This window comes from Hibiscus syriacus, unplaced genomic scaffold (assembly GCF_006381635.1).
Source record: "Hibiscus syriacus cultivar Baekdansim isolate YM2019G1 unplaced genomic scaffold, ASM638163v2 tig00117056_pilon, whole genome shotgun sequence".
NCBI classification, from domain to species: Eukaryota; Viridiplantae; Streptophyta; class Magnoliopsida; order Malvales; family Malvaceae; genus Hibiscus; species Hibiscus syriacus.
This window is the reverse complement of record NW_024063539.1, coordinates 886638-914343: the sequence shown is the minus strand read 5'-3', so window position 1 is coordinate 914343 and position 27706 is coordinate 886638. Positions and strand designations below refer to the sequence as shown.

The 27706-nt window shown below is 35.4% G+C and overlaps 4 protein-coding genes across 4 annotated transcripts; 1 reads left to right on the top strand and 3 right to left on the bottom strand.

Moving 5' to 3' along the window:
- Positions 1 to 2299: 2299 nt before the first annotated feature.
- On the bottom strand, positions 2300 to 3731 carry LOC120197877. The gene is made up of 2 exons (XM_039199275.1): positions 2804 to 3731; positions 2300 to 2707 (listed from the first exon to the last, which is right to left on the bottom strand). Exons 1-2 carry the CDS (start codon positions 3638 to 3640, stop codon positions 2609 to 2611), a joined length of 936 nt encoding a protein of 311 aa, XP_039055206.1. The 5' UTR covers positions 3641 to 3731; the 3' UTR covers positions 2300 to 2608.
- Positions 3732 to 6035: 2304 nt separating this feature from the next.
- Positions 6036 to 15674, bottom strand: LOC120197795 (chaperone protein dnaJ 15-like). The gene is made up of 12 exons (XM_039199193.1): positions 15198 to 15674; positions 14682 to 14841; positions 12218 to 12227; positions 10357 to 10390; positions 10148 to 10259; positions 9968 to 10072; positions 9723 to 9773; positions 7628 to 7717; positions 7432 to 7540; positions 7191 to 7339; positions 7051 to 7104; positions 6036 to 6376 (listed from the first exon to the last, which is right to left on the bottom strand). Exons 1-12 carry the CDS (start codon positions 15323 to 15325, stop codon positions 6155 to 6157), a joined length of 1224 nt encoding a protein of 407 aa, XP_039055124.1. The 5' UTR covers positions 15326 to 15674; the 3' UTR covers positions 6036 to 6154.
- Positions 15675 to 18539: 2865 nt separating this feature from the next.
- LOC120198252 (glycosyltransferase BC10-like) lies at positions 18540 to 19905 on the top strand. Its single transcript, XM_039199603.1, has 2 exons — positions 18540 to 19098; positions 19230 to 19905. The coding sequence occupies exons 1-2, from the start codon at positions 18613 to 18615 to the stop codon at positions 19884 to 19886; spliced, it is 1143 nt and encodes a 380-aa protein (XP_039055534.1). The 5' UTR covers positions 18540 to 18612; the 3' UTR covers positions 19887 to 19905.
- Positions 19906 to 24843: 4938 nt separating this feature from the next.
- LOC120198638 lies at positions 24844 to 27551 on the bottom strand. The gene is made up of 2 exons (XM_039199942.1): positions 26221 to 27551; positions 24844 to 25977 (listed from the first exon to the last, which is right to left on the bottom strand). The coding sequence occupies exons 1-2, from the start codon at positions 27441 to 27443 to the stop codon at positions 25107 to 25109; spliced, it is 2094 nt and encodes a 697-aa protein (XP_039055873.1). The 5' UTR covers positions 27444 to 27551; the 3' UTR covers positions 24844 to 25106.
- Between the last annotated feature and the right edge of the window lie 155 nt (positions 27552 to 27706).

Below are 27706 nucleotides of genomic sequence, written 5' to 3'. Positions count from 1 at the left end.
TTGGCAGCTCGGATTTTTCGGCTTGATTTGGCAGATTTGGTTGTGCAGGAACAAATATCGTTTCCATGGCAAGTCTTTCTCAGTCGATCATATTTTCAATATGGTTTTATTGCAGGTCGGGTTCTGGGCTAATATTCTTTGGCCGTATCGGGTTCCTCAGGCACTAGATTTCGTGCGCATTCCGGAGTCCATTATTTTTGGCAACGTTTACTAAATATTACTGATGTCCTGCTCTAGTCTGCTCGTTGCTTTGGATTATTTATTTGATCCTTGTTTTGCTGTTATATTCCTAGATCGGTATTTCAGTCTTTTAGATGCGTAATGTGTCCTTCATATAGTGTTTGTGTGTATCTTCCTTGGCTCAGTTTGCTCCTGTTCTTACACGAGATTGGAGGCAAATTTTGCATGTTGGTCGTGGTTCCATTCGCTATTCTGTAAGCAGTAACTCTTCTTGCCTTGACAGGCAGATGTTTTGTTAGTAGGTGCGCCAGGCTTATAGGATCAGATTTGGCAAGGGAGTATTTTTTGTTTCAAGTGGTAGTTATTGTGCTATTTCAGGAAGATGTGACTGGTTTGTTTCGATGCGTTATTAATTTTCTTAGGTTTTGTCGTCTCTGTAAGATTACTCTTTTGCTCTAAACTCATTTCCCCTCGGTTTATACAGAGGGATAGGGGAATGGGGAAGAGCGGGGATGATCCGATTGTTCTTTACATGTTTTTGTAATTCGATCCTTACCACCCAAGTTCACTCTTTTTCCTCTACGTAGGATTAAGGAGGTTTTTTAATGAGGCTCTTGAGGTGGTGTATTTTGTAATTATTCTCAATACAAAGTATCCTCTTTAAAAAAAAAGTGTTTTAGAAAAATAATCGACCATCAAATCACTAAACCAAACCTTAAGCTTATTATATTATGTAAAAACAATATTAAGTTAAAGTAAGATTAAAATTATTTAATATCAGCATAATCTTAATTAATATTAATATATTTTAAATTATATCAATATACTCTTAAATTTAAATTTACATTTTATCCCATTCAAGTCTCTAAAATAAAAGTATTTAATTGAGGTCAAACTTTAATTCTATTTATAAATTATATGATATTCCCTAATTTTTCTAACTAGTACAATTTGTTTTCAATTTAGATTGCAATGTATGTTACAATATGATTGTATGTCCAATTGCGTTTTACTACTTATAATTTTGTCATTTGGATTGATTTGAAAAAGAAAAATTGAGTCGTTCAATTAAATCCTTAGAGCTGCTTATGTTGGTTAATTGACGAATTTTTCGAATGCAAATCAGTTAAAAGTTTTAGGCTTAATAGTATTTGAGATCCTCAAACTTTTTTAAAAATTCAATGTAATCCTTGAACTTATTCTGTACTTAATGTGGTCCTTAAACCAAGAAATAAAATGAATTTGACCCTTTTACCAACGAAACTGGACTTTGATCGTTTCGACGTTGATATAACTATTCATAAAACTGACATAACAATCCAAAGTACTAGCATATTAGTCCATAATAGATGATGACATAAACAAATGAACTTTTTTACTTTTTTATCAAGTTCAATGATTTAATTGATTTAAAAAAAAGGTTTGGATGACTTATTTAAATTTTTTAAAAAACAAAAAGTATTTAAATTTAAATATAAAAATATAAACAACTATTAAAATATAAATATAAAATCTAAAACTAAAAATTAAATTATTTAAAAAATACTAAAAATATTAAAAATATATATATGGAATATCGTAGCTGTACAACGATGAATTATAAGTTATTTGAAAATTAGAAATATTTAAGAAAATATTAAAGACTTTGAACACTTTCATTAAAAAAAAACTTCAATTATCTATGGTCAACCGAAGTCTATTGCTTATTTATGATAAGACTATAAATTTTCATGTTTTAAATAATTTTTATATTTTATATAATAAATTTTTGGATAGTTATATTTTTTTAATATTTCTTGTTCACAAGGCCATAAAAATATGAATTTGAAAATTCGGAAACAAAATATATGTGTTTTATATACAACTTATTATATAATATGCAAGAATTTACAGACAACCCTTAGAATTATACAATATAATCTGATGATGATCTTTCAACTATGTTTAAAGGAAAAATTCATAAATCTCAATTAATTTGTAAACTTAATTTATATAACTGTTAATAATATAAATACAATTCAAGATGATTAAAGTTGTATGCTTAATGAAAGTAGTCTGGATCCCATAGTCAAGTAGTTAGGAATGTATATTAAATAACTAGACCATTGGAACACTCAAATTCAAGATGGTGCATATATATTATTAGGACTGATTAAGACAATTTTTAACAAGTAAACATCAAAGATGGGTTCTTTGTGCAATACTATTCAGCTTTAGACAAAGAAGGAAATTAATGAAGAGCATTTATATGAAATATTCCCGATGGTCAGGAAATTACCATAACTCACCTAAAGGAAACAATCCATCTGCACGATCAAAATGCAGACATCTTATATTACAATCAATACCATTTGTTTGGTTGCTGAGAAATTGTTGGAAACACAGAGAAAAAAGTGGGTTTTTTTTTTAGGGGTTTGAAGTTATCGCGTTAGAGGATATTCGAACTTACATTGCCGTTTTCAATGAGCTCCGGAACCTTGTAAGAATCCACCGTCACCTCCGTCAGCAGTAAGCCAGGAAACAACGCCTACGACCACAAGCAAAGCTCAGTCAAATTGAAGAAGGCCATAAACAAACTGAAAATCATTACCGGAACGAGTGGAGAAGAAGGATTGAAACTTACATCCAATTCCTTTTGAACATAACGTGCGCGTTTCTTTGGCCTTTTCCGAGGGCGACGCCCAACCATAACCATGAAATCCTCCTCGATCTCTTGCTTCGACAGTGTCACCGAGAGTTCCGACCGTTCCTTTTTCTTCTCGTCAGCCGCCGCCGACACCACCGGCTGTCCTCTGTCTCTTACTCTGAGTGAGTTGATCACCTTATTTCTAGTTGCAGAATTGTAGTTATTGTTCGTTCCTCCTCCGTCAATCGGAGCCTTGCAAGCCGCACGCCTCGTCCTGAGATTCCACGGCCTCATCTCCACCTCCACCGCCGGCGATTCTTCCCTCTCTTTCTCTTTCTCTTTTCGTTTGAGTTTAGGCTCTTTGAATTCGTTCTCACCGGCCTCCACCTCATCACCGTCGGAAGCTTTGTCTCTGAAAAAATCATCTTTGATCTTATCCGCCGCCGTTTTAAGATCCTTCATAATCTTCTCCCTGACTGCCTCGATCCCCTCTTCCGCCTCTACCTTCGACACCCTAAGCCTCCCCTCCCTCCCATAATCGTTGCTCGGATAAGACTCCGATTCATGCCGCCTCGTCCCACCAACCATTAATCCCTCAGATTTCGAAGACGGAGGAGATCGACGTCTCTGAACCAAATGAAAACGCCGAAGAAGATGACGATCATTGAAGGAGGAGGATGAGTCGGTGGCGATGGAAGCATCGCCGAGTTTTATACACCTCAGGTGCCTCTGATTCCCCCACTTCAAACATGGCAGCTTGAAATTGTGAAGAGGATTCAATCTCTGGGATCCCATCGCCATCTCTGACTCATCAGAATACACCATTGATCGCATAAAAACACAGCGCTAACTCAATGTTTAAACACCCGACCCGACGGAGAACGCTTCGAGAGTTTATATATTTTGATTTCCCGTTGAGGAATCATTGTTTGCTAATTGCTGATGCCAATCGCGATTTTAAAGTTCGGGTTATTGAGATTTCTGGGGGTGTTTTAGTAATTCCATTCTTCGGTGAAATGCTTCGTGCTAAAGTGCGCCTTGGTTTTATGATTAGGGGGTTTTGGGCCTGACTTCTCCCGGGTGTCGTTTTGAGTTTGAGGTTGGCGTAACTACCGTTTGATATATATATATATATATATAACACGTTATTTTTAATCTCGTCTAGTGTATTTATTTTCGTATATTTGTATGCATAGTATTTTGATTACTTTATATTAGTGTATTTTTTATAATTCACTTTTTATACTATAAAAGTTTGATATTTCTATATTCATTTTATATCATATTCGTATTATAATTTCAAATATTTCTATAATATGTAATTATATCGTTGATATACAACACGTAAGATGATAATTTATAGTGATTAATGTTGTGGGAAGTGAGGTGGTCAGGCTAGTTATTTGAGATTCATCAATTTTTTTTTATATGAGATGAGAGTTAATGATAGATTAAAGTTCAATTCAAGAGGTTAAGTGAATTTTAACAGAGAGAGTCATCTCATTTGCATAGAGGAGCTATATTATATACTTTGAATGTTTGATAGTCATAAGGGACATATTTAGGTCTAGGTCTACCTAGGCATGACCCATCATATGTTAAAAAATAAAATATAATTTAAATAAATAAATAAATATATATATAAGTTATGTAAGAATAAGGAAAACTCAACCCAAAAAAAATTTCGGCTCGATTTAAATTTAAAAAATTAGATAATACATCATTGGTGATTTTCTTTTGAATATAAAAATATACATATTTTGTTACTTTTTTTTGATGGTGCATTTCAAAATATACATTCGTAACAATACATCCTTGATGGTTATTTATGTTTATCGGTAGGTAATCTTACACATTGTTTGTCTAGTTCTTTCATTTATCCATCGATAATCTCATACTCTTATTATTCGCGTAAGGTTGCATATTCTGAAAATAAGGTGTTTTGAGTAGTTAGGGGTTATTAATCGCATTGTCTATACATATTGCATCTTGTTTTTCATGTCTCGTAATCCCTGTCATCCTATCTCAGTTGTTCTATCATCCTGCTACTTTGAATCTTTTATCAGCTATCTCTGTTGTAAATTTATTATATGTGTTATATTGCATCATGTTTATCTCGAGAACCTTCGAACCATATTGAGCCTTTCGCTTATCCTGTTTTCTTTTCTTTCTTTATAGACAATACGATTTATTAAGCTTCTGATACTGTTTTAATTATTAGTTTTACAACAATTTGTAAAACTAACTACTTACGTTTTTTTATTAAATTCTAAATTGAACATTAAATGTTACATTTAGTGATATAAAACCAAGTTTTAAAACTCTATTATGGGCCTCACATAAACCACTTTTGTACTTAAAATAAATTTACTATATGCATTGGTTTGAAACATTTGGAAAGAAAAAGAATTAAAAAAAAAACATTACCACGGTGATTTTGAAAGGATTTCGTATTACCAAGACTCTATATTTAATCCTAATTTAGAATACTTGATTGATCCGACTTATAGGAAATTGATAATAATAGGAAGATACAATCTGAGCACTAGTGGTCGTTGTATTACTTATGAGTTATGAGTAAACTGATTAGTTGATATCCGATAGACTAGTATACTCCTGATAATGAATTCTCTATTCTCGGTGTCAACCCATGTGTTCCTGTGAATTACATTTCAACTAGGATGATGGAAATCAGAACAAGAGGCAAGTTCCCAACTAATATGGCTTTATGGCATTTAAAGCAAAATCTAGAGAGGATTCATAGTATTTTAATGACAACGCCGTTGCATTCAAGCATTGGCTCAACGACATAATGTAAAGAAGAATCGATCCATAAAATACAACTCAAACGATTTTAAGATAATATTTTATCATATTCTAGTCAACAAATTAACATCCAACTCAGATGACCGCCAATTTTTTAATATAAAATGATGAGTTTGGAATATGTAAAATAATCAAGTGATCATTTTGTAACTTTTAATAGTAAGAGGACTCAACAAAATAGAGTTAGGGGACCATTTTATAACTGTAATAATCGGGAGACTCAACAAAGCATCACCCTATATTCGAGAGACCATTTGTGCACTTTACACTTAATTTAAACTAGTATAAGTGAATCCCTCTTATTTTTAATTAGTGTTGAAAAACTTCAATTTGAGCAATAGTCTATAGGAAAAAAAACACTGGCATTAATATCATCATACTTTAACATAGCTGAACAGCCATAAACATGAAGAAAAAAAATGAATGAATAAATAAATACAAGCCAAAGCTTATATAGCAGGCAGCAGAGTATTGACAAATATTTCATGTAAAGAACACAAGAACCTATCTAAAATACCCATTTCAACCAAGCTTTTTATCAGATCCCATTAGATTCAAATTGAACCATTTCTTTTTACCTGATTTATCCTTCCCCTCTGAGTTTCCGTCTTCTGCAGTAGGACTCTCCGTCTCACCAGGACCTTTGCTGCTACTTCCGTTGCTTAAATTGCTGGCACTGCTCTGTGGTTTTGTTACAGTGAATGTAGCATGGATGCCATCGCGCTGTTTCATCAGGTCGTCTACCTGTGTTATATATGTCAAAACCCGGAGTCGAATCAACAATATATTTACAAGACTCCCATGTTGGTCTAACTTCATTATTCTTAAGTACTCATGTCCAATACCAACACATATGAGTAGAGAGATATATATGACCTTCAATTATTTCTCTGAATACATGGAAAACCTAGAAATTTTAAATATATTTGTGTCGGACCAGTGGTGGATCTAAAAGTTACAAAATGGGAGTCCAAAATTTTAATACCCTATTATTCCCATTAACAAATTAAACTAAATTTGACACTTTTCTCAAAATAATGGGTGTGCAATGGCTCCCCCTAGGGGAGCCATGTACATCCGCCCCTGTGTCGGACGCATACTCATACCCGAGACTTACACCTAAATCTAACATGTACATGACTCTAGTTACAGTTTTGATCGTTAAACAATATGAGAAAGAAGTGAACCCAAATGAGCAATTACTTTTTTGGAAAAATCAAGAAGCTCGGAAGCATTTTTATAACCATTATTAAATATTATAATGTACATGTACAACTGTGTACGAGCCAGTGCATTAAACGTGCATATATAAAGAAAAAATATATCATTATATGCATGTAGCCAGCTACCTCAATTGAAAGGATTGCATGAATGCAGGAAAAACAATATCATTGCAAGATAAAAGTCTAGAAACATACGGTCTGCTTTTCTTGGGTGTACCGATTGGTCACTTCTTGAAAGCGTGCCAATGCCTACAAAATACCCCACCAGAATTGTACAGATAGTGTAAAGTTCATGATTATACCAAGCCTCAAATGGAACAAGGTTCGATTAATACTTTTCCGTATTCCGTTTCAAATTGGCGCAACTCATTTCTCTTTCTTAGAATCTGAGCTTCAATGTCCTTGAGCTTCTGAGTGGTATCCTCGTATGTCTTTGCACAAAGCGCCTCGATTGTGTAAGTTGCAGTCTTGAAAAAATTATCTCCTGCAAAAATTCAGGCAAACCAGTCAATCAATAACAGAAATACTTAGAAACAAACTTTTAGCAAATTAACATGCAAAACAAACAGGTCGAACCATAAACGGCGAATATATGCGTGCCAGCTTTTAGTTCTGAAACTTCACAAGGTTGAAGACCTTCCAACCTTTTAAAGAAAGCGGATTCAGGGTCTTTAGCTATTGCTAACTGCATAACACATGCATAAATCATCAGTAACAAGAAGCCGGACATCCAGCAGAGACAAGGAAGATAAAGTCAGAAATGACAACTCACAGCGTTTACAGTGGAATCCATTCGGTATACTTGAAAATGTAAGAAATACATGCCAGCAGATGTCACCTTGCCCGTCTTCTCACTGTCTTCCTGTAAACAGACAGTGAAATCATAAACAAGAAGTAACTACTGTAAGAATAAATGCCTAACTACTTCAGAAACACGACTACAAGTAACAAGTTATCCTTTAATTTCCAAGACAATGACAGAGGACAAATTTTGCAGCAAAAAAGATAAAATCACTTGTATAAACATCAAACAAGCACGAGCTTTTGTTGAACAGCAGGGCACTAGTAGACATTAAATGAACCATGTAGAAAAATAAAGACAATCCGACCAGGGACGAAGGTACAATTGGTTCTTATCATATTTATGGTCTAATAGAATTTTAGATCCCTATCAGTTTAAACTTAAGTAAATTTCCACTTTTGACCCCTCCAATTTTTTAGATTAAATACCTAATAAGTCCCTGTTGTTTTGAATTTAGGTAATTTGCCCCTCCCAATATTTGATCCTAGTCCCGTCTCTGAATCTGACATGAAGTATTAGAGGTGTTCATAATTCGGTTAAAACCGAATTACTCAACCGAACCGAATTTTTTCCGATTAATCGGTTGGTTAATGGTTAACGGTTTTTTCAAACTTTGGTTATCTATTAATTCGGTTCTAAATCGGTTAACTAACCAAAATTATTAAATATTTAATATATTTATATATATTATTTAGCTTTAGGGGTTTTTAAACTTCGGTTTTAACCGAATTAACCAAAAATATTAAATATTTAATATATAATATATATATTATTTATAAATTTTGATTAATTCAGTTAACCTACAAAATTAACCAAACTTAGTTCGATTCAGTTAATTCGGTTAATAGTTATTCGGTTCTGTCGGTAACCAAATTAACTGAATGAAAAACCCCAAGTATTGAAGGGATAAATGGGAAGTCTCAAGTAGTTGGACTAAATACCGAACAATAACTGGGGATGCAAAAAATGACGAATTGTTGTTTTAAAGAATTAAATATGCACATAAACTATAGACAGATGCATGAATATATTTGTCTTTTGACAGTAACCACCATATTTATGTTGTTCACGACTTATACGATAAACCAGCCAACAATAATGTTAGTTGAACGTGGCTGTGAGTGTCAGACATAATGTGTCTGACGAGTTCAAAATTTTATTTTTATATCTGGAGGGTCTTTGAAAGGTAATATCCCCAGACTCATGTCCGAATATGTGTTGACACAGGTCTTAGATATAGATCCTTCAAGGAAAATTAAGAACCAGAGCAACACATGTCAAGAATACCAGCCAATTCAGAGAAAATAATGGCGTGAGTAAATACATAATACCAGTGTTATCACTGATATCGTATACACAGTAACTGATGAATATAATATAGAAAGAAAATAACAGCACTTCAGAACAACTATTATTTATAGTCAAGATGACAAATTTGACCTTCGACAGAAGTTGTTTAAGTATTAGCAGCATATTTAAATGATTCAATGCAGTAGATCACACATGAAAGATTACGGGTTGATAGGAAAAAAAGAAAACAGAAAGGAGGCCTTTTACGAAATAGAAAAATTAACTCCAGAACCACTAATTTTAAGTTTTCTCAAATTCCAATCTGACAACAAATATAATGGTATAGCAACGACTATCGAACAACAAATAGATGGAACAAAACTTCACATCTTGACAACAAGAACTTGAAGTGAGACATTTCCTACAAAGTCAGAAAGTTAATACCGACCTGACCAAGAATAGAAAATTTTTAGATATATATACCGTTTATGTATGACCAAACTCATCATGATCATGCACTGATTGCTAGCATGGCCAATAGCTAGAAATTTCTTTAAAAATCATTCAAGAGGTTTCCTCTAGCCTTCCCACTTTATGTTTTTGTAACTTTATGTTTCCACCCAAGCTAATAGAATGATATAGCAATAGCCATCAATCAACAAATAAACGTAATAAAAAATCATGTCTTGAAGACTAGAACTTAAAGTCAATCCAAAAATTATAAACAAATAAAAAACAATGGCGATGACAAGAAATAAAGACAAATGTTTAGTACCTGTAAGGCCAAACCATAGCCACTATTGACGTCCTGTTCAAAGTAAAGTAACTGAAAATTTTGCATAAGAAACACTGAGTTAATATAGGATTTTGAAATAATGCTCCCTTAGAGAGATGCATGCTCGTCCATAATGGACATGCACATAGAAACACACAGTAAAAGAGCTTCGGAGAGGATATGCTATGGGTTGGCGAACAACTAAACCATATTCATTTCAAAAATAAGTTTCGCAGAGAATGCACCTTGAATTTGCTTTGTGCTGTTGAAGTTACCCTAACAACAATCCCAGACTCAGCTTGCTCATCGGTTATCGTTACACCAAAGAAGTGGGCACACTGCTTTTCTACCTGCAGCAAAATGCATGAGAACTTGGGAAAATATCTGGAAGTGTATGGTGCATTGGATAGAAAGGAAGTACACACCTTTCCACTAACTGATGTTCCAATAGGAAGGGGTCTAACAGTAACAGTTCCATTTAGAGCTTCCTCTAGAACATTAGCTGAGATAGTAGTCTTGATAGGGACACCAAGCTTGCTGAAGATATATATTGAAGAAACGGGTAAAGAAAATTAAGGGACCTAGAAGTAACTAAATGATGCAAACAAGTTCCAACATTTCTATTAAGTCTCACCTGAATAACGCTGCAAACATTGTATTAACAGTTCCTTTTTTTTTGATAGGAAAGAAAGGCCTCATTAAAACCCCCCTTCTTAACTAAGGACCTTATAGAAAGGTCATTAATCATAGGAAGGAGGGAAAGAGTGCCTTGGAACTTTTATAAATATAGAAAGTTACATAATAGTTAAAAATAACACTAAATTGCTTGACATAAGACTGAAACACTCCTCCCATCATAAAAACCTACACACAAAATGAAGAAAATCATAAAAAGACCCTTACAATCACCCAATCCCTTCCTTAGCTAAGATATCTGCCTCTCCATTACACTCCCTAGGAATCAACCTAACTGAATGAACCTTATCAGTAATAAGCCTTGAAATCTGAAAAACAATAGGCAAGAAAAAAATAGGTGCCAGAACCGGAGAATGAATCCATTCCACTGTAGACGAGCAATCACTTTCAACGATCAACCTAGCTACTGAAGCCCACCTAGAAGACAAAAAAATATCCAAGCCTCTTTTTATAGCTTTTAATTCAGCCAGAGGGGGGATTGCTTGACCAATACTCTCTGAGAAAGTCAAAAGAGTGCAACCATTCCAATCTCTTAATAAACCTCCAATACCTCCACCCGAATCAATCTGCCTAACGGCTCCATCTACATTCATCTTTAGCAAGTCTACTGGTGGGGGTAACCAGCGCAAAACAACACTATCAATAACATTACTAGAAGAAACACCATATGCTAGAGATGGATTACCAATCAGCACATCCTCTTGTATAGTAATACCCGGAAATTTGGCTAGGAACCATTTAGCAATCCTGAATCTAACAATGAAGCATAGTGACACTTTGTCAATAGGAGTTCCTTCGAAAACCCTTGCGTTCCTAAATTTCCATACAGACCAAAAAATGGCTCCCGGAATAAACTTCCAAATTGTAGAATTCGCCCTCAACTCACCCCAGGAACAAAGAAGAGAAGTAGGATCCTGTGGTAGAACCATGGCAATATCCCAGAAATTAGCTACCTTATTCCATAATTCCCAAACCACCATACAAGAGATGAATAGATGCTGCACAGATTCCTCCTGATTCTTACAATAGGGACACAGAATATCATCCCCTAGGGGTAGACCTCTCTTGACCAACTCGACTTTGACAGCTACTTTCTGATGAGCAAGTTGCCAAAGGAAAGCTTCCACCCGAGGTGGTGCAAAGCCCTGCCAAACCCCTTTCGTCCACACTGCAGTACCCCCAGACATAATACCAAGAGTATTCCTACAAGATTTAACTGAGAACAATCCATCTCCACTAGCAGTCCACGATAAAAAATCATCCACAAGTTCTGAAAGTTGAATATCCTTCAACTTAGACATCAACTCCAACCATTGGACCAATTCCCAATCACACAAATTTCTCCTGGTCTGGACAGTCCACACCCAACCACTCGATTCGAAGCTGCCAAACTCCTCAACTTTCCCCTCTTTATTAGGAGAGAGCACAAAAATTCTTGGAAAAAGGAATTTCAGAGGACAGTCATCCGCCCAAACGTCATTCCAAAAAGAAATAGACTTGCCATTTCCTACTTTCAATTTCGAATTTGACCTTAGACAATCTCCCAGCGAATCATCCTTCAGATAATTATTAGCTATTCCTCTCAAAATCCAAGATGAATGAGGATGAGAGACCTTCGTAATAGACAAAGAATTGCTACTGACCTTATGTCTGCTACACAGCACGCCTTTTCAAATGGAATTTTTGTCATTGGCAAATTTCCACACCCACTTACCTAGAAGAGCCCGATTAGTGAGGTTCAAATCAAGAACACCTAATCCACCACAATTTATTGGTCTGCATACCAAGCTCCAATTCACCCAGTGGATTCTCCTCTTTCCCTCCTTATCACCCCATAGGAAATTGGCCATTAACGAGTTTAACTTCTTACCAATAATACATGGCATTCTAAACAAAGAAAGGAAAAAAATTGGTAAGGAATATAACACCGATTTCAGTAAAACAGTCCTACCGGCCAATGACAAACATGAGGCTTTCCACCCAGCAAGTTTGGCACTAAAGTTCCTAAAAACTGGATCCCAAAGAGCCTCTGAATTCTTCTTGGCACCCAAAGGAAGGCCCAAATATTCTGTTGGAAAGGAACCTACTGAGCAACCCACTTGTGATGCCCAATCTTTTAATTCATCGTCCTCCATGTTAATCCCAAACAGCTTACTCTTTACCAAATTTAAATGTAGACCTGCCATTATACTAAAAATCCTCAACACTCGTTTAACGTTCTTGAGCTGAGAAATCGAAGCTTGGCAAAAAATGATTAAGTCGTCAGCGAACTGAAGATGAGACAGCTTAGTAGTATTATCATTTTTGCCTATTGTAAACCCCTGGAATAGTCCCTTGTCCACTGCTTTAGAAAGCATCAAATGAAGCAACTCACCCACAATATTAAACAATAATGGAGAGAGACTACAACCTTGTCGTAAACCTTTTTCCATTGGGAACTCATCCGAAGGAGACCCATTCACAAGAATTGAAATCGAAGCTGTTGAAAGACATTGTGAAATCCAAGCAGACCATCTGTTACCAAAACCCATCTCTGTCATTGCTCTAAATAAAATAGGCCATTCCACAGAATCATAGGCTCTACGGAAATCAACTTTTAGCACTACTCCTCTCAACCCTTGTTTTCTCCAATAATCAATTCCCTCATTCGCAATGAAGGCACAATCCAGCAGTTGTCTCCCCGGTATAAACGCGAACTGAGACTGACTAATAACGTCACCAACACAGCAACTAAGTCTCTTAGATAGCATTTTAGAGAGAATCTTGTAAAGACTACCCACAAGACTAATTGGCCTAAAGTCCCCCACACTATCCGAATTAAGTTTCTTTGGAATGAGCGTAATAAACGCATGATTAACCCCATGTTCCCAATCCCTGCCCAAATAAAAATCTTGAAAAAACCTCAAAACATGCTCCTTTAGAGTCGGCCAGCATTTCTTGAAGAAGCCCATTGTGAAGCCATTCGGACCTAGAGCTTTAGAGCTGTCCGAATAGGCTACTGCTTGCCAGATTTCCTGTTCATTGAACTGCTCCTCAAGTTTTGTAGATTGACTTTCTGTCAGCTTGGCGAAATCCAGAGATAAAGCTTCCACTTCCATTATAGACTTGTAGCTGTAAGCATTCTTAAAGTAGTTCGTAATATGTGCCTTTATCAAATCCGGGTCTGAAACAACAGAACCATTGATCATCAGACTTGTAATTTCGTTCCTCTTGCTCCTGTTTAACGCAGACAGATGAAAGATTGAACAAACTATGTAGAGATCACAAAGAACAATAAAAACTGATGGCTTCATAGTTTCAATTGGTAATTTGGAGGGGAACTTTAAGAGAAAATAAAGGCTGGGATCATAAGTTGGTGATCTGGAGAGATATTAATAGAGGGGAGAATTTCCATCAAGAAAAGTCTCCAAGGCAAGTTTCTAACAAAGCCCATAAATACCTCTCTTACATCTTCCTTCCATTTCCTTCTTTCACCTCTTTCCAAGAGAGTGATCAATAACTTCTAAAAACCACTCGCACTTTTTAATGCACTTGTCCTATATTCAATTTGGGTAGAAAGAGAACTAATTCTATATAGTAGAACTTCCCATTTTTGATCCCATAACATGCTTTTGCATCCAGCACATAACTATCCGTCTTTATATGGCAGCAACTTCTTTCTTCTCAATCAGACCTCAATAAATCACAATTCTTCCATGTCATTCCAAAGAAAGATAAGAACCAAACAATTCTATAATATACCGGGTCTTCATGTTGAGTCTTGCCTTTTTAATAGACACTTATTTCACACCTAAATATAATAAGAAAAAAAATTCAATCAGCAGCCAGAAAAAATTCAATCAGCAGCCAGGCAACTCTAAAATATCCGAGATAGCCCTTCCTCAATCTATTTTGCTTCTGCTTATAACTTTACCGGGTTCTGGCTTTAACAATCTCTACTTTAACCAGTCTTGAAGAAAATTCATCCTCAGCATCAAAAAAAGCAATTTTAATTTTATGTAGTCTAGAATTATATAATAGTCAACTAACCATACTATGGAGGAACAAAATAGTTTCTTATTTGACGTGAAAAAGTTCTTGGTCTATCAGAAGCATTCATTCAATTTCTATGTCAATTAGTAATTCTTTGTAACTGCAACCTAAAACTGGTGTTCACAATAAAACTTGTTCTAATCATAAGCTCTTTTTTCCCTTTTGAATTGATGTGCGAGGCTTAATTATTTACAACATATAGAAGACAATTTTGAACATAACAGAAAATACTAAATCAGTGAAAAGAAAGAAAGGAAATGAAAGCACCTCAAACCCTGCAGTGTCATATTGTCTTCTCTTCTCTGGGTCAGATAAAATGCTATAAGAATATGCAACTTCCTTAAAAAGCTCTGAAGCCTCAGGATTGTTGGCATTCTTGTCAGGATGATACCTGTCGATAGAACAAAAAAAAAGGGAAAATATGAAGGGTTCGAAGTTAAAAGTAAACCAAACCAAACAAGCATTTGATATGGCTTAATAATAATTCTTACAGGTCAGATATAGATCTATCATTAGTGCAGGAAAGGAAATACATGTCACTACGAAACTCGTCTATAAACTTCCGTCAAACTTCACTCATTTATGTCAGTTTGTAGGCAGATGGAGCTCACTATTAAATTGTTTGCATAGTAACTCATAAAACAGAACTAACTACCGATTAGTTCGAAGTCCAATCTAATACTAAACTAACTATAGCATTGCCAACAAAAACACAAATATGAATTAAAGGGGAAAAAAGATCCTCACTTGAGAGCGAGCTTTCGATAAGCAGTTTTGATCTCCTGATCGGAAGAATCCCTTGAAACGGACAAAACTTCATAAGGGTCTCGACGTATAGTCGGGGCCGAAGGCCCTTCCATCTTCTTTGAACGCATCTCTTTTTTTATTCCCCTCTTTTCCCTCTATTAAAAAAACACTTTATTTTCCTTCTTCTATCTAAAAACTACCTCCAAATATGTTTAAATTACAGGTGCAGATCTACAAATATAGAAAGAAAACAGTAATATATCAGCAGTTTTCAAACAGAAAAAAACGAATTACGCGAAATTCAACGCCGTATTGGCGCGCTCCCTTTCAACTCCAGGGAAAAGGAAAAGGCACAGAAAGAAATAAAGAAAGTAGAGATCCGAGTTACGAAAGAATATAAGGGAAAACGAGGGAGCTAGATAGGGTTTTGAAATTTTAAATTTACAGAAATTCCCGATTAAAAGATGAAATTTCAAAGTAAAGATCTGCTCTTTTTCCCCCACTTAAATACGTTATGGAGAGAGTGGATGACAGAAGAAATGAAAGATTCTGGCTTTTCAGTTTTCATTAAAAAAATTATTTATACAGGCCATTGGTAAGACGAGGAATGTTTTATGTTTATTATTGATTATGTATGCATTTTCCAGTATAATTAAGAATATTTTTAGAATTTAAGAGAGATAATATTTTTAGAATTAATTAAGATAATTTTTTTAATAGAAATCGTTAGTTTTATTGAAGATTGAGTATTCAATATTATAATAAGAGTTTATAATTATTATTGTAAATTAAATATATAATTTATCATTTTAACTTTTAATTTTTAATAATAATTTAAAATTTGAACCACACACTTCTAAGTCATTTTATATTTTACATTTTTTATTTTCTAGAATTTATGTTTTAATTTTATAATTATTTTTATAAAAATAAGGTAAATACAATATAATATCTTTTCGAAGACGCTTAATTCTTTGACAATGAATATTTATACACATGACATACACGGTGTTCGAATTCAAAATCTCAAAAATAATAGCAAATCTCTTAATTACTAAAATTATTTAGTTAATCTCTATTTTATTTAATATTTCTTATTTTTCGAGAGAGAGAGAGATTGAAAATAAAATAATCAATATTTTTTTAAAGTGAAACGGACTCTAAAATTTTAACTTTTGGGAGGTTAATTTGCCTTTTCAATTACAAATATCCACCGAGTAAGTTAATCATAAAAGAGAAATATGAACATGTTTAAGGATTAAATATACTATTAACCCCAAAGTATATTATTTATATTGAATTGTATCTTAAAATATTTTTTAGATTTTTACCTTTTAAAATTTAAATAATTATCTTATTTATTTCAAATCGTTAATTTTATTAGGAAAAAAAATGATCAATCAAAACACACAACCTCTCTATTTTTATATTTTATATAAATAAATGGAAATCAACTAAAAAGTAAAGTGAATAATATTCATAAAATACTCCTCATTCCCCCTCCACTGTCAAACCCTCCGTTTCCCCGACATCCCCATTCAACGTCGACTTATCTCGGTTCATCTTTCGTGAGGTCATATAAACATTGCCCAGTGCAGTTTCACGGGTCACGCCGCCATTCTGATAATTCGATACATGAGTGGTGTCGGCTTTCTTCGCAGCGGATTCGGACACGAGGAAGCCAACATCTGGGATCCAAGTTCTCCGCAAAGAATCATTAAAAGGAGTCAATTCCAATCCACCAACATTAACCCTATGAACAGTCTCTAAAACCTAGAATGTTAAGTTCTTTTGGAGCTGAAAACATATCAATTGCACTAACAAAAGCAAACCCAGAATCACCCAGAGGACTAAACATGATTTCAAAAACTTCACCATCAAGTTTCACTAAAAACTCTTTTTAACACCATATTGTGAGCACTAAAACTACGCAGTAACAAGGATCCATTAGCCAAAACATTAAATTTCGCAGAAGACAAGTCAATTTTGAGCTTGAAGAAGGGTATTTAGGGATATTATTTATACTTTTTATTAATTGGCTTTCATTTATTTATTTATAAAAATAAAAATAAAGGGCTGATGCGGGCGTGTTTTCGTTTGGTTACTATTTTTTTCCTAATGGAATTAATAATTTGGGGTGAACATAAACGATTTAAACTTTAAGGGTTAAAATATCTTAAAAAATATTTTAAGGGATAATTTCATACATATAATATATCTTTGGGAGGCAATGATCACCATTAATCGATATTTAAAAATATATGGAAAAAAATTCATTAAGTGACCTCAATGATAAAAATAAATGTTATTTTTTTTGAAAGTCTTAGATTCGAACAACTGCGTCTAAAGAATATATATACATTATCAATTGATTAAAAAAATATGAATATCTATTATCTTATGATCATTCCAAACTATTATAAAAATACATGGCTTTTTTTCAATATTCTTGTCTAAAATATAAGGCGCTACCTAATATTATGAAACTATCCAACCCAACCCACCACCGCTATAAAGAAAATGACAAGATGATGCTCACCAATTTCATGGCTAAGGCGCTACCTCGCCAAATTCATCAACACTCATCTTCTAAGTATATAATGTGCAGACAAAAGTCAAATCACATTAATTCCACCTTACTTTAAAAATAAATTATATTTTTAATATCTAAATTATTATCTTTATTCTATTTTGATTTTATTTTTATACTTACGGTTAAAAACTTAACATAACTATTAATATGATATTTTTTATTTTTTTCAATAATGATATGACAACACCTTATGGTAACACATCAACATCACCATTAAATTTTTAACGACGAGATATCAAAATGAAAATTTAAGGTGTGATTTGAAAAAAAAAAGAGTTTGAGTATCAAAACAAACAAGAGTGATAGTTTAGGTAATAAACATGTAGTTTATCCTAAAAAAATAAAAGACAGGACACCAAACCAAAATTCTTGCTCTCTTCCTTACAGGGTTGTGCATTCCAGTGTTGTGACCGAATAGGCAGCAGCAGCTCATTCCATGCGCATCTACCATGGTAACGCCTAAACTTCTGTTATCCGACGTTAGATCTTAAATTTTTGTTGTTTCTACTTCAAGTTAGCTTAATCCTCACTTTTTTATCTACATTTACAAGAAATTGTTGTAAAGTTTGTAAATCGTTTCCCTTTCCATTTTCTCCTCAAAATCAGGTTTTAATGTCACCATCCATGTGATCATTCATGGATTTACATACGATTTTAGGCCTTGCCCTAAACTCCATCAGCACTTAAAACCGTCGTTTCCGGTCCTAATTATTGTGTCAAAAATGATTTAAGCAGTTTGAAATGACAGGTTTCGTTAGGGAATTCTACTCTCGCATTAGAAGAAAGTTTCATATTACTATAACTTCGTTGTTTCTGTTATCAATGGCTTCTTTTGTGGTTCTTCTCGGGACTTTCACGTTCAAGTTGTTGGTCTCGGAAGGCTCTTCTCCTTGCTTCCCTCGACTTAACCGATTTCCTACGTCGATGAGCTATCCGTATTCATACATTTTATCTAACTTTGGTTTACCATCATCTCTTCCCCACCCGCCTTTCAACTCTTCTTTGGAATTGAAAACTTTGATACGCGCCCCGGACCACAACAGCACGTTGCATTCAGTGACGGATGATCAGGAGGTGAAGCGACGTGCCATTGTCGTATGTCCAAATGTGATCGTGTCCTCGGGCAACACAACCCCGAAGGTGGCGTTCATGTTTTTAAGCAGGGGATCATTGCCTTTAGCACCCCTTTGGGAAAAGTTCTTCATGGGACATGAAGGGCTTTACTCCATTTACATCCATACATCTCCGAAGTTCGTCGACGAGCCACCTGTAACCTCGGTGTTCTACAAGCGCAAGATACCGAGCAAGGTGAGATTTAAGAAACGAGGACTATAGAACAGGGAGTAACTGAGGCTGATCGGATTTTTTGATTCATAGACGTATACAATTTGAGAATTAATTCGAGGTTTTTCATATGTAAATTTGTTTCTCTTTTGCAGCCTGTTCAATGGGGAAACGCGACAATGGTAGATGCCGAGAGACGGCTGTTAGCCAATGCGCTGCTCGACTGCGCCAATGAAAGATTCGTGTTGCTCTCGGAAACATGCATCCCGGTATTCAACTTCACCACCGTTTACAACTACCTCATTAACGCCAAGCAAAGCTTCATTGGTTCATTCGATGATCCCAGGCCAACCGGCCGTGGCCGTTACAACAAGCAGATGTTGCCGAAGGTCTCGTTAGCCGATTGGCGAAAAGGGTCGCAATGGTTCGAGGTCAATCGAAAGCTCGCCCTCAATATAATATCAGATGAAATGTACTACCCTCTGTTTAGAAACTATTGCAACCCTCCATGTTACGTAGATGAACATTACGTATCAACTCTTGTCAACAAAATCTCGCCGGAGCTTAACACGAATCGGAGCATCACTTGGGTTGATTGGACTAACGGCGGTCCACACCCCACACAATATGAGAGAAAAGATGTATCAATGGCATTGCTGGAAGGAATTAGGCAAGTATCTAATTGTACTTATAATGGTCATACATGCTCGATTTGCTTCCTTTTTGCCAGGAAATTTCATCCCAACACACTGGAGTCGTTGCTTACAATGGTTCCAGTATTGTTCGGATTTAATGAATCAAACACTATGTAGGAGGTGAAAAGATTGTGAGTTTTGGATAATAAATGGATTATTCAATTAGAATACAAATTGAATGTTAAATGTGCTATTTTGATATTAAGTATTAAATAGAGAATTTTGTAGGAGTAAATAAAAAAAAATATCAGTTTGACTTAATATTATGGTGCTTAACATATGATTAGGTTAATAGTAGTACAAGGTGCAAAAACACAAGAACCGCATCTTTGAGAGTCGTTGAATGGAAAAACAATGTCAAGATACGGTTGTTATCGGAAAATTTGCCGCCGGAGATCTCGGAGGCGAATTTGTTGTTGATAACCTTGAAGGTGACGATAAAAAAACAGGGGGGTGGGATGTTGAGAGAATGGATGTCCCATTTCGTTATCTCTATCATACTCCTTGGGGTGTGATTTGTCATCATCATCCGATTATAACTTCAATGAGTAAAATAAATTTACTTTGTACGATTAACAATCAACATTAATTATTTTGACATTTACAATACTCGAATTTAGGATATTAAAAAATAATAATAAATCTTTTTTTCACTTAATTTACTTGATCCATGCATAAAATCATCATTTTAAATACATAGACATCAAATTTGTGAGACACTCTTCGAAAATTTCTTGAACATACTATGGAGAAATATATCATATATCATAAATTATTTTTATATGGATAAATTATATATATGATTGCTTAATTATTATTTTTTATTTCGATCGCTGATCTTTTAATTTGTCAATCAAATCACCTAATTATTTCACCTTTGACAATCAAGTCACTCGTCGTTAACATTTAACAGGAATGTGAGGTGGTTGTTAACAAAATTAGTATAATTATATATTTAGTCATCATTACTTACACATTCTATCAATTTAATCCTAATTTTAATTTAATTCAATAAAGTTAATCCTCCAATTAGATGGTGACACGTGTAATAAAAATTAAAATTAGGACCAACTTGAAAGAATGTCTAAGTAATGAGGATTAAATATGTAATTATACTAATTTTGTTATCAATCACCTCACCTTCTCTGTTAAAGGTTAATGACATGTGGCTTGATTGGTAACAATTAAATAGTTAAGTAATCTGTTTGACAAAATTAAAAGATCAATGATAAAAAAGAAAAAAAAAATAATTAAGTGATCATAGCTATGGTTTAAAAAAATATATATGTGAAAATATATGAACAAAAATTTAACGAGGAACCATTTTACTCATTTGAAGATGAACAAAGATTAATTAATTAATTTAGTTGGGAGATCAAAATGCAAATGCAATATAAGAACTGTTATAGTATGTTTATCTAATTATAACTCACATGATTTTTAATTGTAATTCATTTAAATTCAATTCATATGCCATAATTGAACTTTGAAAGTCGTATTAGTTATTAGTCAATTAAATTAAAACAATTAATATTGAAACCGTTGAAGCAATTAAAAACGTATACATTTTGATCTCTATTGCTGCTATTAAAACAATAGGTTTAGCCAACCCAAAAAGCAACCCAAGGGTCCCAATGCCTGTCTCTTATCTTCCTAGGAAAATGACTGATTATGGTGTGTCGGCATGGCTTTATCGTTTTATCAGTTTGCTTATTTAATGAACTAAAAGTAAACGCTTGAGGTTAAACACCACAATTTAAAATTTAATTAATTATTATTACCATCTTTACTTTATTTATATTTGTCCCACAAAGTGGGGTTTAAAGAAGGATAAGGTTTACATTACGATTAAACTATAACCTGGAGCCGCCATTAACATTTCACAGAATTGCTTCTGCGTAAAGATTCCATGGTTCGACAGTGGAAAGACGTGGTTACACCGGTGGGGGAGGAACCAGTCAAGATAAAGCCAGTGCCGGCGGCGTTGTTTTTATCGTTTGGGTAGCTTTAGCCACCCTTTTTATCATTACGGCGATCATTTTAAACTGTGCCGGAGGTGGAGCATCCAAAGACAAAGCCTCCGCCACCGAGGCTGAGGTCTACGGCTTTTCCACCTGCGCCGCCGGATGTGGTGCAGGCTGCGGTGGATGAACAACTCAAAACTCTTCTGATTACCACCAGTTATGCCAACCTTTTTTTTCTCATTGCAGCAATCATGTTATCCTGTGCCGGCGGTGGAGCATCCAGAGATAAACCCACCGTAACCCAGGCAGAGAGGCCTATGGTTCTTCCACCTGCGGTGGTGGAACTCAAACTCTTCCCGACTTCACCGGTTAGGTAGGTAGCTTTCATTAATTTCCCATGTTTGTAAATGGTTAATTATCCATCCACGCTTCACAAGGTTACAACGAATTAAACATCATTGCAGTGTTACATAGAAAAATGTCATCGACTTTCGTTTCTTTGTGATGAGGCTTTAACACTCTTATTTTTGCAATTTATCCCTAGTTTCACGTTTTTAGATTCTAGTAAAGAAATTAGAAATGTGTTTATAAGGACTTCATTGAGAAAAATTCATACCTAGAATCACGTTTTAAGAAACAAAAAAATGTATAAGGGCTAAACACTAGGTATTCCATCTGTATTACATTTTTGCCGGAAAAGATGACAAGTTTAGACAGACAAAACTGAGTTAGATGATCCCACGTCATTTAGAATAAATTTAAAATTTTATATATTACGCATCTACACCACGTTAATATTATCTAACTCGACTGTAACGTGTTTCGTTCTATCTACCATGCACAGCATAAACTTTCATATACTCTCTATAATTTCGCTTCTAGTATCGAATATGATATATACTTTTTGAAAACTCATCAATCAGCGTCTGGTGTCAGTTGGGGGTGTATATTTTCAGATATCGAATATTATCTGATCTGAAATTTCGAATATCTAAAAATTCAGATCATTAAAATTGTTATTTGTATATGTATCATTAAAAATTACAAAATAGTCATTTGATTATTCACATATAACGTTACAAAGTAGCTACACATATGCTTCAATCGGAATGTTACAAAATAGTGTTTTCTCGACAATAAGGCGATATCATCTATAACGAACTTAGCTACTCACACTTTCCTCTATGCGCTCGAGGAAAATTTTTTTGATTGCGTTCCCGACACTTGACTCTCTTTTTCGCTTTATCCCGTGTCTGGGTGAATATGAATGTCTTTCTCCTGGCTTACTACGATTTCCGGGTGGGAAGAAAGTCATTGCTAGCTCTTTGAACGAATACGTTCTTGGGGCACAAACAGAGTTTAGAACATATAAATAGTCAGATGATCATTTTATAACTTTTAGTAGTCGAGCAATTTAACAAAACATCATATAGTCAAAAGACTATTTTATAACTTTTAATAGTTGAATAACTAAATAAAAATAATGTCTAGAACAATATATACACTTTACCAAAATTTGTATAAATATTCCTTAAAATGTACTTTTACGATATACCCAAAACGTAATATTCGTGGCCCAACATGAGAATCAATGTGTTTTTGTTATCAGAAACGAATGTGTTTGGAATTGCTTCACAACAATTGTCAAAGAATCATTTGATTAAAACTAAAAAGTAGAAAAAGAGATGGCCCCCAGAATTCAATAATTGCTTGCATTTAGCCTCCAATCGTTTTACATTTGTAAAATATTTTATAAATTAAATAGTTCAACAATAAATCAATAAAGGCATATGCCCATTCTACAATATGAGATCGAGACATCCATCAATATTGTATTGACTAGTTTGTTTGAAATGAGAAAAGGAAAGGAAAGAGCTGAGAAAAATGTAATTTAAAATATTTTTTAAGGAGTGCAAAATGACGTACAAAATTGAAAAGTAGGCAGCCAGCCAGACCAAAACCGGGAGAAAATCAAAGTTACTTCCCAATGAAGAAGATTAGGATTCATATATGAAACAATGGCCAAGAGAGAAGCATGAAAAGAATAATTCAGGACACAGGCACTGAACTCTTACAAAATGGAAGCTTCCCAGTCAGAAATATCAACAGGAGCTTTTGTTAAAAGAAATACTCAAAGTTCATTATTCACGGATACAAAATATATCTTTTAGGTATATGAAAACTTTTAACATATTGAATTCGTATTCAAATAACATAAAGCAAAGCCTAAAGTGAAGTTTGACAGCTGAAAGTAATTTCAGAATGTCAAAATATCAGCATAAGCCTTTCCTACCCAAACTTTCCATTTTTCTTAAAAGATCATCTTCAGCATTTGTAATGTAACATGAGTATCAAAAGATGACCCTTTAAGATTTGAAAAACATTAAAATTGAGTCTGACTCCAGATAGCATAGGCATGGGGCCTGCTACTAGGTGAAGTTTGAAAACCTAAAAGAATTTCCAGCAGAGAAAAGCAATACCTGTTAGCATGCATGAAGTTCAAAGGAAACGATGCCTGTACCTGTTGATACTCACCCATTGAAAGTTGAGTATTGCAACAGACAGTGTTTCTAGGAGTAAATGTAGATGGAGCAACAAATAATGTTTGCTATAAAGTATGCAACAATTAGGACTAAGGAGGGTGTATGAGATTTGAGGACCTACACAAAAGAAGAAATCCTTTATGTAACCTATAAAACCAGCAGCATAAATAAACCTAGTGCACGTTCCTAAGAATGAAACTAATCAACTGTAAATATCAATGATGAAAACCTAGCAGAATTCGTGGCAAGAAACTAGAAATTTGCAGCAATATGGATAAGTTTTATCGATGGGAAACCAGATTAAGGACAAAAGCTATGTTGAAGGGGTCAATAAGAGCAGACAGAGATCATAGTGTCTTTCGGTTTTGAGAGTGCTGCATGACTCGGAGAAATTGCAACTCCATCAAATCAAATAGTGAGATAAGTCTCCTTTATTTCAGGAACTTCACCTCAAGTCTCGTTTTGGGTTAGAGACTTGGAAGAGTGTATCGATGTCAAACACTCGATACAATAGGAGCCCTGGAAAAAGAACAATGTAAGCAAAAAATAACTTGATATTGTATACCATTATCAAGTAACAGATATATGAATTGCACACAATATAAGAGTTTGAGCTCGTACAGTATAAATCTTCAGACGACTTCCATTTCCTATGACAATACCAGCAATATGACATACACAAGATAGTAAAAGACCATAGAGTTCCTTATTATCTTTCACAAATACATATCACAAACCATTACCAAATTAAAGGCAGACACAAAAATAGAATTTAAAGATATAAACCAAACTCTTCTTTCAAAATTGTTGTTGTTTCCTTCTTGACTGATTTATATTGGCTGTGAGGTTCTGATCTGTGACTCGATGTTAACAGCCGGGGGTTGCGCAGATGCATCTGGCAGTACTACTCCAGACATGGTTTGGTACTGAGAAGGCATGTTGGGTGCCAGAGGCTGGGTATAATACATCTGAGCATGAGCAGGATCGTTGAATTCATAAGCATATGTGGCAGTTGCAGTGGAGGTAGGTGCAACAGATTGTGAAGGATGATGAATCTGTGAGTAACCCATAAATTGTTGCTGATGCTGACTGTTTTGCAGTTGAATCAGTTGTGGGTTACCTGTATTCGATGTTCTGTATAAGCCAGTGGCAGCAGTCATTCCGGTTTTGGCAAGAGGAGCATTTATCATTGGGTTGTATGCTACATGAGTATGAGCCATGGTAGGATTGGAAGGAGTCTGTGGACGGCTTGAAGGGATTCCTGTGGGGGATTCATTGATGCTATTGCTAGGTTGCTGGACACGCATGCTGTATGCTTGGGGCTGCCTTGCAGACACATAATACAGGGGATATTGCTGATCAATCTGTGTTTGATGATGATGATGTTGTTGCTGTTGGGAAGGGTGTACAGGATAATAAGCTGATATTGGCACCGCTCCAGAGGGGTGATGATGAATGTAATGTGGTTCAGCAGCGGCATGTAAGAATTGCTGCTGCTGCTGTTGTTGCTGTTGGTCTAATTGAGGTTGCAGCAATACATAACCAGAATCCTGAACTGGTTGTTGTACCTGAACTCGGCCAATTGTGTTTGGATCAACAGCGTTTGCAGGAACCCTGTTAACCCCAGATGGGATCTGAAGAGCTGGGTCTTGATAAATCACAGGTTTTGGGCGTGATAGTGGATTTGTAAAACTACTGTCACTGTAAAAATTATAAACAACAATCTCAGCAACTTTTAAATGGTAAATCCAAGCATAATTGAATAACAGAAACAATTATAACAACAATCTCAGCAACTTCTTAACAGCAAATCAAATTATAATTGAAGAACAAGAACAACTAGTGTCACTGAAGAATCATAGCAACAAACTCGGCAACTTCCTAAACGTAAATCCAGCATAATTGAAGAACAGAAATGTAATTCGAAGACTATGAAAACTGTACCTTGAGATTGAATCTGGAGAAGCCAAATCTTGACCACTGCTATACTTCTGTTGATTCTGAAGAGGCTGAGGCTGAGAAGTTTGTGTTTTTCTATAACCCACAGGAACCCCATGATCTGATCTCTCATCATCTGAAAGAACCCGATTTGTATACTCCCCAGGAATCACACCTGAATTCAAGAACATCCCACCTCCAGAAGCGGCGATGCCCACCGGCATCGGCGGTTGGGATGACAAAGCCACAAACACTTCATCCTGTTGCTTCATTCCCACACCAGCTGCAGCGACAGAAGAAGCCGTTACAGTAAACTGAGCAAACTGTTCCTCGATTCCCACTCTATGCTCCTTCTGATCATCAGCATGTACTCGAATTGGAGGTAAGTTGGCAAGCGAAGGAGAAGAAGAAGTTGAACCAAAAGAAGAAGAAGTTTCAAGCATGGGAGAATCAGGAACCGAGTGAACATCTTGACTTTTCAAATTCATATTCTTCTGGCTCCCACTCCCTTCATCTTTCGATCCAACTTCAACAACGTTCCCCTGACGATCTTCATCCAATCCCAACAAATTCACGTTCGTCATCGGATCCGAAAACCCTCGGTTCAACAACCCGGACCCATTCAACGCGTTAAGAAACCATTCATCGGACTTGGTGGAACTGTTAATGATCGGTCCAATTGAATGAGAAGACGCTAGGGTACCGTCCGGATTGAGAGGGAAAAGAAAGAGGCGAATACGGGAGGACTTACTCGACGACGTCGTTTGGGAACAAGTTCGATCGTATTCATCGATCATGTTTTCGAGGTCTTCGTCGGTTGTAACGGAGATGAGAGAGTCGAGGTTTTCGGAGGGAAGTTGGTATTTGAGAGTAAAAGGGCCGCCGCGGAGAAGAGAAAGGGACAAGCGGTGTTGGAGGGAAGCGAGGGTAGTGTGGCGGTCAACGACAACCATACGAGTGTCGCCGCCGATGTAACATAAGACTTTGTCGTGAGGACGAGGGACGATTGTGCCGCCATAGCTGCACATGAGGCGGAGCTTTGAGTGGAGAGTAGTGGGAAGAGCTGGGTCATCCCACGAGTCCGTGTTGCGGGAGCGTGGCGAGGAGTCAATAGAATCGGGATAGGCGGCGGGAGTGACGGCGTAGGGAGCGGCTGAAGCTGTGGCGGTGGTGATGGTGGTGGTGGTGAGAGGAGGAGCCGCCGCGGCTGGCGGAGGCGGGGATTCCATTTGAGGATTTCCTGTGTGGGGGGTGATTTGGAGAGAAAGAGAAAGAATGAAAAGAAAAGAGAACAAAAGATGTGCTTGAGTAGCAGAAAGTTAATGCCTAGCTGGTTTTGTTTTGCTGTTATGTTCATTTCATCTTTTTGCCCTTTTTTCTGTGTTATTTGGGTAAACTACACTATTTATCACCAAATTATCATCTCTTTTCTACTTTAGCTATCAAATTATTTTATTATAAAATATAACCAATGTTATGTTGTTATTTTTTA